Source organism: Pleurodeles waltl, chromosome 1_2 (assembly GCF_031143425.1).
Source record: "Pleurodeles waltl isolate 20211129_DDA chromosome 1_2, aPleWal1.hap1.20221129, whole genome shotgun sequence".
Classification (NCBI taxonomy): Eukaryota; Metazoa; Chordata; class Amphibia; order Caudata; family Salamandridae; genus Pleurodeles; species Pleurodeles waltl.
In genome coordinates, this window is record NC_090437.1 from 1,336,749,597 (window position 1) to 1,336,760,038 (window position 10,442).

General features: G+C 47.5%; 1 protein-coding gene across 4 annotated transcripts in view; it reads left to right on the top strand.

Moving 5' to 3' along the window:
* LOC138251924 (long-chain-fatty-acid--CoA ligase ACSBG2-like) overlaps positions 1-5,186 on the top strand; it is a 411,952-nt gene extending 406,766 nt beyond the window's left edge. For all 4 annotated transcript variants that reach the window (XM_069205692.1, XM_069205693.1, XM_069205690.1 and 1 more), the window contains one exon: positions 4,075-5,186. In XM_069205692.1, coding sequence (XP_069061793.1) covers positions 4,075-4,151 — 77 coding nt within the window. In that variant the 3' untranslated portion in view covers positions 4,152-5,186. The remainder of the gene's footprint in view (positions 1-4,074) is intronic.
* The last annotated feature ends 5,256 nt before the right edge of the window (positions 5,187-10,442 follow it).

Genomic DNA, 10,442 nt, shown 5'->3' on the forward strand with positions numbered 1-10,442 from the left:
GTCCCTGAACCGGTGTAGACTGGCTTATGCAGAATTGGGCACATCTGTGCCCAACAAAGCATTTCCAGAGGCTGGGGGAGGCTACTCCTCCCCTGCCTTCACACCATTTTCCAAAGGGAGAGGGTGTCACACCCTCTCTCAGAGGAAGTTCTTTGTTCTGCCATCCTGGGCCAGGCCTGGCTGGACCCCAGGAGGGCAGCTGCCTGTCTGAGGGGTTGGCAGCAGCAGCAGCTGCAGTGAAACCCCAGGAAGGGCAGTCTGGCAGTACCAGGGTCTGTGCTACAGACCACTGGGATCATGGAATTGTACCAACAATGCCAGGATGGCATAGAGGGGGCAATTCCATGATCATAGACATGTTACATGGCCATATTCGGAGTTACCATGGTGAAGCTACATATAGGTAGTGACCTATATGTAGTGCACGCGTGTAATGGTGTCCCCGCACTCACAAAGTTCAGTGAATTGGCTCTGAACAATGTGGGGGCCCCTTGGCTAGTGCCAGGGTGCCCTCACACGAAGTAACTTTGCACCTAACCTTTACCAGGTAAAGGTTAGACATATAGGTGACTTATAAGTTACTTAAGTGCAGTGTAAAATGGCTGTGAAATAACGTGGACGTTATTTCACTCAGGCTGCAGTGGCAGGCCTGTGTAAGAATTGTCAGAGCTCCCTATGGGTGGCAAAAGAAATGCTGCAGCCCATAGGGATCTCCTGGAACCCCAATACCCTGGGTACCTCAGTACCATATACTAGGGAATTATAAGGGTGTTCCAGTAAGCCAATGTAAATTGGTAAAAATGGTCACTAGCCTGTCAGTGACAATTTGGAAAGAAATGAGAGAGCATAACCACTGAGGTTCTGATTAGCAGAGCCTCAGTGAGACAGTTAGTCACTACACAGGTAACACATTCAGGCACACTTATGAGCACTGGGGCCCTGGGTTACCAGGGTCCCAGTGACACATACAACTAAAACAACATATATACAGTGAAAAATGGGGGTAACATGCCAGGCAAGATGGTACTTTCCTGCACTAGGGACTTACACGAGTCAGTCATTGACAGTTGTACCATTTTGCCATATACCTTTTATTCAGAACACTGGCCCTGGGCCTGTTTAGCAGAGCCAAGGGCACAGTCAGGGTCAGTTACTACCAGTATCAAACATTGGGGTGAACATGCTAAAAGGATGACTCTCCCACCCATTCCAAGGAGTTGAGGGAACCATGGCATGGCTTCTGGCCTGCAGGCCTTTCATAGACTTACATGGTGGCTGTAATTTAGTCCACAAAGATCACTTCCATTGAGGAGAAATATGGAAAGGCAGATACTCAGTAGGGTAAGTGGTCCCTAAATAGTGGTTTCACGAGTAACACAAGCAGCCGAGTCTAGAACATGGCAGTTCCGGCGAGCTTAGCAAAGGAAATGCCTTTTTTGTTTTCAGTCAGAGGATTCCTAGTGTGAGGTTTGAGTGTGCAAAAAAGATAGGGGTGTTAACGAAACTGTTCTGACTCTTGTTGGACCTGCCCTTTTTTGCGGGGTCACTCCCAAACTTTTTGCCGCCTTCCTCCTATATTGTTTTACCTGTTTTTGTTGGATTTAGGACTCTGGGCATTTTACCACTGCTGGCCAGTGCTAAAGTGCAAGTGCCCTGTCTAAATTGTATTGATGATTGATTTATCCATGATTGGCATATTTGATTTACTAGTAAGTCCCTAGTAAAGTGCACTACAGGTGCCTAGGACATGTAAATCAAATGCTACTAGTGGGCCTGCAGCACTGATTGTGCCACCCCCAAAGGTATCCCTGTCTCAGACATGCCCCTGCGTGGCAGTTTTAAACTTATTTCGACCTGACAAGTGTACCCTCTCACCAGGCCCAAACCTTCCCTTTTGCTATATGTAAGACACCCCTAAAGTAGGCCCAAGGCAGCCCCATGGGCAGGGTGGAGTGTATTTAAAATGTAGGCCATGTACTTGTGTGTTTTACATGTCCTGATAGCTCAACACAAACCTCATGTTATTCTGAGATAAATAGTCCTTGTGATAGTGAAAACCAAATTTAGCAGTATTTCACTATCTTAACTATAATTTCCCATTGGGGGCAGATAGAGATATGGAGTTGGGTCTCTGAACTCACAATTTAAAAATACATATTTTGGTGAAGTTGGTTTTTGAATTGTAAGTTTGAAAATCCCACATTTAGAAAGTGGTCATTTTCTTGCTTAACCATTCTGTGACCCTGCCTGTCTGTGGAATAGACAACTGGGTCAGGATAACAGTTGGGCTGTTTCTGAAGTCACTCTAGACAGTCACACAAGGGGAGCTGAGGTGTGCCCTGCATACCCCGATGGGTCTTCCTAGACTAGTAGTGGAAGGAGCTGACACTTGCACCTGAATAGGGCTGTGCCTGTCCTCACACAACAGTCTCCAACCCCCTGGAGTGTCTGAGGCCAGGGCATGGAAAGGCAGGGTCTTGTGCACTACAAAGACCTCTCTGAAGTTTGCCTGCTTCAGAGACCGAAATCGAATAAGTACTGCGTCTCTGACACCACGTAGAACACCTTTGCGTTGAGGACATTCTGCCATGAAGAAGAGCTGGATGCTGTAGGAGGGACTGCAACTCTGCCTGTTGCTTTGTTGTGCTGGCCTGCTGCTTCTGTCCTGGGAGTGAAAGGACTGAACCTTGCTTTCTACATCCTGCTTTCCAAGGTCCTCCTTAGGCTTGAAATGAGCTTGCCTCCTGTTAAGAAGTCTCAGGGACATCAAAGACTTCCTTTGTCAGTGCAGTGCCTGTGCTTTTCTGCTAAGTCCTGCCTTGCTAAGTGGTGTCAACTCCAGTTCCTGGGACCTTGGAAGTGTAAGCTGGTGACCTGAAGGAGAAAATCCATGCACCAATGTCCTGTTGAAAACTTGACAAAGCGCCTGCTCCGCGGTGGGAGAATCGATGCAGCGCCAGTCTTGCGGTTGCAGAATCAATGCAGCACCTGTTTCACAGTGGCTCTATCCACACAGCACATCTGGTTTTTCCACGCACAGTCTTTGGGCATCAGTACTTCTTGATCCCTGCACAGCAGAAAGGAACCAGGGCCGCGTGACCAGAAATTGATGCATTGCCTTTCCCAGGAGGAAAAAAGGTGCACCACCTCCCCTGCCAGTAAGGAACCAACACATCTCTCCTTTGTTTTTGACACTTCCCAGGTACTTTGTGCTAAAGATACAACCATTGATTCATATGGACAAAGACTCATTTAAAACTTTAAAAAGTTATCATTAGTTGTGTATGTTGGATTTCTGTTTTGGTCTTGTTTTACTCTGATAAATTTTGGCAATTTTTCTAATGTATTTTTGTAATGTGGTCACTGTTAGTGGCAATGTGTAAAGTGTTGGTGTACACACACACACACACACACACACACACACACACACACACACACACACACACACACACACACACACACACACACACACACACACACACACACACACACACACACACACACACACACACACACACACACACACACACACACACACACACACACACACACCTGACCGCTTGAGCCAAGCTACCAAGGGGGTGAGCAGGGGTTCTTAGCTGTGTGGCTCCCTTACCCTGCCTAGAGTGAGGGTCCCTCCTTCGATGGAGTGCAAACCACTACCAACTAGAGACCCCATTTCTAAGAACACTCAACATGCTTTCCACAATTACTGCAGTGTCCTAGGTAAATGAGACCAGAATGGTTTAATAGACAACTGGAGTTGATCTGCTGGAAAATGGAACAGTTGATTAGAAAGTGTTGGGAACGATCTTGTGTAAGCAAGAAAAAAGCCTGTCTTTTAATAGTTGAGAGCACTGTTGGAACCCTCACCAAACTTTTGCACAGATATAAGAAAATTGATATGCAAGTAAAACAAACTTAATGTGCCTTTAAATCTTTCTTAAAAATATATTGTTTGGGTTGACCGTGAACCTCTAAAAGTTGCTTGGCATGCGGGGAGAGTTTGAGTGAGGAAGATTTGTGGCTGCGATGGGCAGTTGCTTGCTGATGTTTGTCTATCTTCTCCCATAGGCCCAACATTGAAACTGAAGCGACCTGTCGTCTTGAAGATGTACAAAGAGGAGATTGAGAACTTCTACAAAGATTGAGGGAAAGGGCTCCTATTGGGTGAGAAGTAGATTGACCTTGCCTACACCTTCTCTGTAAGGCTGAAGGGCACAGAGACAACTTGGAACCTTACTTTCTTCTTGTGAAGCATTTCCTCTTTGAGAAGATCCTCCTTCTAGGTCTTCTGCTCAGTGTCACGGAAACGCTTCAGTTCCATTGTCTGTTGTTGGGGCCCCAGGGACACTTCAAGATCTTGCCGGTTTGCAATACACTTCATAATTATTTTCAGCAAGACACTGCACCGGGAAGCAATAGAAATGCTCAGTGTATCTTTTTTGCACTTACTAATAAACGTCACTTAGTAGCGTGGATCTCCTCCCTGATTGCTTCTGTTAGCATGATGGCTTTTTCCGTATAGGTGCCACAAAAAAACAGTTAAAGCCCAAGTAAAAAAATAAAGGGGGTGGTACCTGGAACATGTGGTGTGCAAGCACGTACTGAAGGTCTGTTAGGTATTTCATAGCAGGGAATGGCTTCTATCCGGTCTCATGACCACTTCCAGCCACTATCACTCCGGATCCTCTACAGTCCCCACTAGAGCACGGGACACCATGCATCACGGACTTTGAATTTACTTTTTCATATTCAATTTCTGGAGCTGGTAAGAAATATGGACGGGCGGTGGAACAGTTGCCCATCTCTAATTGTTTGCATAAAGACTGGGTGTGGAGCCATGTGAATCACTCATTTAGCTACTTTATATACACTTGACAGACAGTTCGCGAGCCCCAAAGTGATTGATCGAATGCTGACTGGCTTTCGTCTGGAACCAGATTGCAGAGCCCTCAATGATCCCTGAACATCAGCTGGAGAGAGATTCTTGAGCCAACCAGAATCCACTTTTCCGTAATAGTTTGTCGTTTTTTTTGTGTATGGTGCAACGAGGTAGACGCTCTGGTGACTGCTTTGTGGTGCTTTTAATAAATTAGCACATCTCACATATGTGGGGCACTAGTATTGTCATGAAATCAAAAAACAGGTGATATGATGCTTTATATATAATAAACCATTGAGCACCCAAATGTTCTGTTTCTGTGTGACTTCATTGTGGATGTACGTCTACATCTCTCCTATTTTCAAACTACTGAATCACTAGAAACGTAACACTCCCCTGAGTTCATGGCAGTCTAGATTTCAGTGGATCCCTGGAACTCTGATGCATGCTAAGCCTAGTTGGGAGGCACTGCAGTTACATGCTACTGCTATGATTGTTCAGGTGAGCAGTACAACACTGTTCACTGTAAGGTTCAATACAGGCATGGATGATGTCCTTGTGCAATAGTTATGGGTACTCTTTGGTAGGATGCAGTAATGATGTGTTGAGTGGTGCAAAAAGTGATGAGAATTCTGTGTTAGGCTTCACAAAAGTCATAAAATGTGACCAGGGTTGTTCGCGGTGAGACAATCCAACATTCTCTCTTTGTGATTGTGTCCCATTTGTACAGTGCACTACCAGCTGGGAGGATGTCCCGGCGCTGAGCAGGGCTGATCCTAGTCAAGACTAGGTCCTAGTGGGACGCCTCGAAGCCAGCTCTTCAGCTTCTTGCAGATTTCAAGAAGTGAGGGGGAGGCTTTTATGTGTAGTGGCAGGTCATTCCATTCTTTAGGAGCACTGAGACCAGGCTCAACAGCCAGATCTGGTTTTTTGTATTTATGGAATGGGTGCAAGTGGCAGTTTGTGCGAGCAGGGGTGTCTGGAAAGTTTGTGAAAGCAGATGCGTCTGTTGACTTGGGCCCAGTGCTTTGAAAGTGAAGGGAGGAGTTTGACTTGTGCTTGTTTGTGTATGGGTAGCCAGTGGTGCTCCTCCAGGTGTGATGAGTACGGCATAGGAGATTGAGTGCTTGACTGCCAATTTATCGATGGTCTGCAGCCTTCTGATGAGTTTGTTCCTGATCCCTGCATAGAGGCTGTTCCCGTATTATAGCTTGCTTGTGACCAGGGTGTGTCTGACATTTTCCAGGTGCTCAGCATTTTCACGGCGTGCAAGCATGGGACAGGGACTGCATTGACATGGGCAGCCGTGTCACGTTTACTGTCGATCCCAAGGTTTGTGGGTGTCAGTCCTAGCTGTTAACCACCAGGTGGAGTCCCATGTTGTAGTTCACTTTCCGAAGATCATAATTTCGGTCTAGCTGGTGTTCAGCTTTTAGACAGGTGGTCTTCATCCAGTGGGCAGTTTGTCACACAGGCATTGACCTTGATCCAGGTGCTAGGCATCTTGTCTGTGAGGGAGAGAATAAGTTTGATGTTAGAGCAGGTGATGCTGGCAAGAGGATCACGTATGCATTTAAGAGGGTCAGACTTAGGGTGTTGTCATTGACCTCAAAGCCATGGAAAAAATGAGATTCTCTGACTTTTATGGAGTTAGGTACACCAGGTGTAGAAGTGATCTGCCTAGAGATGCTTGAAGAGTATACTTGGTTAAAGTGTAGTCTGACTTCTCAAACTTCGATTTGGTAAGTTAGTTACAGGACGCGAAGAGTGTCTTGGGAAAGGCGCACGCACAGGACTGTCACCCATGTTCGCTTCAGCTCTTGCCCCTGATGCTCAAAATCTGATACTGCAGCTTGAGTGGAGCACCTACAGCCTTTTAAAGCTTTGTTTTTCGTTGGTGACAAAGCTGGGAGGGTGATGGAGGTTTATAAAGACTGGTCGAGGTAGTAAATAGCACAAACAATTAGAATTAGCTTAGTAAAGCTTAGTATACAGCCTTGCAATAGGTCGTGAGGGTGGGATGTGTCTGCATGGGTTACTTTACAAACACCAGCATGAGCGAGAATGTCAGGCGTGCATGGAGTTACTCCATGCAGCGTAGTTGCTGGTTGTTCTGTTAGCCTGATTTGTGGGTGCAAGAGGCGCCCTGTGCTCTCTGGCCGCTTCATTAGGGCAGATTCTGGCTGGTGCTGTGGTTACTGGCATCATGTGACAGCAACTCAGCGGGCAGGAGCTAGGGGTGTGCTGCATCTCTAAGAATATAAAGTGTGGGGTATGCATCCTCCAGGGTTGCAGTCTGCGCCAGTGTCCGCGTACCCGTTTATTCCCTCCGGTACCTCTCTTCTAATTGAACTTGTTTTTACAGGATCAGTTTCGTGCTCCACTGCTTGTTGCATTTTATGAATTTAAATCAAAACTTTATCTCCCCTGCTTCATCTTTGAAGCTATATTCTTAGTGAGCAGTTCAATCACTAATGTATTTCGGGCTTGCGACCCCAAAATCCCTTCAGCGGGTAAACAATTCAAGGGGTTGCCGGCTGTAAGATTATGCAGACTCACAGCTCTAGGAGCATCTGCTCTTTACAGGACTTGAACAATTCAAGCACTTATCTGTGGATGGGTGGAAAGGATCACCTAAAACTGAATGCTGAAAGAATTGAAGCAGTCATCCTGAATATTACGATTGAGATCTCTGAACCCACCGCTACTGGCCTCAGAAATGGGTCCTCTCCCGGTTGCCAAGAAATCAGAATATGGTTGGGGCGTGGTAATGGATAGAGAGCCTTTCAATGAAGTCCCAGGTAGACCCTGGTTTGTAAATCTATCCTTGTGCCGTGACTAACCCGGAAGCTCTTGCCATATGTCTTCAGGGAGGCTTTATGCACAGTACTGTCAGCCCTTGTTGACTCTAGATGTATTTAAGACTCCCTAAAACTATCTTCTAGGCTGCAAACCGTACAGCATGGGGAAGCAAGGCTTATTTTTAAATCCTAGACCTACATTGAGGCTCCTACATTGGCTGCTGCCAGTGAAACGGAGGATTCAAGTTTAAAACTTGTTTCCTGATTGTAGGAGGCTGGACTGGCTTGTAGTGAGTACCAAGGGGTACTTGCACCTTGCACCAGGCCCAGTTATCCCTTATTAGTGTATAGGGTGTCTAGCAGCTTAGGCTGATAGATAATGGTAGCTTAGCAGAGCAGCTTAGGCTGAGCTAGGAGACGTGTGAAGCTACTACAGTACCACTTAGTGTCATATGCACAATATCATAAGAAAACACAATACACAGTTATAAAAATAAAGTACCTTTATTTTTAGTATGACAATATGCCAAAGTATCTTAGAGTGTACCCTCAGTGAGAGGATAGGAAATATACACAAGATATATGTACACAATACCAAAAATATGCAGTATAGTCTTAGAAAACAGTGCAAACAATGTATAGTTACAATAGGATGCAATGGGGAAACCTAGGGATAGGGGCAACACAAACCATATACTCCAAAAGTGGAATGCGAACCACGAATGGACCCCAAACCTATGTGACCTTGTAGAGGGTCGCTGGGACTATTAGAAAATAGTGAGAGTTAGAAAAATAACCCTCCCCAAGACCCTGAAAAGTGAGTGCAAAGTGCACTAAAGTTCCCCTAAGGACAAAGAAGTCGTGTTAGAGGAATAATGCAGGAAAGACACAAACCAACAATGCAACAATGATGGATTTCCAATCTTGGGTACCTGTGGAACAAGGGGACCAAGTCCAAAAGTCACAAGCAAGTCGGAGATGGGCAGATGCCCAGGAAATGCCAGCTGTGGGTGCAAAGAAGCTTCTACTGGACAGAAGAAGCTGAGGTTTCTGCAGGAACGAAAAGGGCTAGAGACTTCCCCTTTGGTGGACGGATCCCTCTCGCCGTGGAGAGTCGTGCAGAAGTGTTTTCCCGCCGAAAGAACGCCAACAAGCCTTGCTAGCTGCAAATCGTGCGGTTAGCGTTTTTGGACGCTGCTGTGGCCCAGGAGGGACCAGGAGGTCGCAAATTGGACCAGGAAGTAGAGGGGACGTCGAGCAAGGCAAGGAGCCCTCTTAGCAGCAGGTAGCACCCGGAGAAGTGCCAGAAACAGGCACTACGAGGATGCGTGAAACGGTGCTCACCCGAAGTCGCACAAAGAAGTCCCACGTCGCCGGAGAACAACTTAGGAGGTTGTGCAATGCAGGTTAGAGTGCCGTGGACCCAGGCTGAACTGTGCACAAAGGATTTCCGCCGGAAGTGCACGGAGGCCCGAGTAGCTGCAAAAGTCGCGGTTCCCAGCAATGCAGTCTAGCGAGGTGAGGCAAGGACTTGCCTCCACCAAACTTGGACTGAAGAGTCACTGGACTGTGGGAGCCACTTGGACAGAGTTGCTGGATTCGAGGGACCTCGCTCGTCTTGCTGAGAGGAGACCCAAGGGACCGGTAATGCAGCTTTTTGGTGCCTGCGGTTGCAGGGGGAAGATTCCGTCGACCCACGGGAGATTTCTTCGGAGCTTCTAGTGCAGAGAGGAGGCAGACTACCCCCACAGCATGCACCACCAGGAAAACAGTCGAGAAGGCGGCAGGATCAGCGTTAGAGTTGCAGTAGTCGTCTTTGCTCCTATGTTGCAGGTTTGCAGGCTTCCAGCGCGGTCAGCAGTCAATTCCTTGGCAGAAGGTGAAGAGAGAGATGCAGAGGAACTCGGATGAGCTCTTGCATTTGTTATCTAAAGTTTCCCCAGAGACAGAGACCCTAAATAGCCAGAAAAGAGGGTTTGGCTACCTAGGAGAGAGGATAGGCTACTAACACCTGAAGGAGCCTATCAGAAGGAGTCTCTGACGTCACCTGGTGGCACTGGCCACTCAGAGCAGTCCAGTGTGCCAGCAGCACCTCTGTTTCCAAGATGGCAGAGGTCTGGAGCACACTGGAGGAGCTCTGGACACCTCCCAGGGGAGGTGCAGGTCAGGGGAGTGGTCACTCCCCTTACCTTTGTCCAGTTTCGCGCCAGAGCAGGGCTAAGGGGTCCCCTGAACCGGTGTAGACTGGCTTATGCAGAATTGGGCACATCTGTGCCCAAGAAAGCATTTCCAGAGGCTGGGGGAGGCTACTCCTCCCCTGCCTTCACACCGTTTTCCAAAGGGAGAGGGTGTAACACCCTCTCTCAGAGGAAGTCCTTTGTTCTGTCATCCTGGGCCAGGCCTGGCTGGACCCCAGGAGGGCAGATGCCTGTCTGAGGGGTTGGCAGCAGCAGCAGCTGCAGTGAAACCCCAGGAAGGGCAGTTTGGCAGTACCAGGGTCTGTGCTACAGACCACTGGGATCATGGGATTGTGCCAACTATGCCAGGATGACATAGAGGGGGCAATTCCTTGATCAGACATGTTACATGGCCATATTCGGAGTTACCATTGTGAAGCTACATATAGGTAGTGACCTATATGTAGTGCACGCGTGTAATGGGGTCCCCGCACTCGCAAAGTCAGGGAAATTGGCCCTGAACAATGTGGGGGCACCTTGGCTAGTGCCAGGGTGCCCTCACACTAATTAACTTTGCAC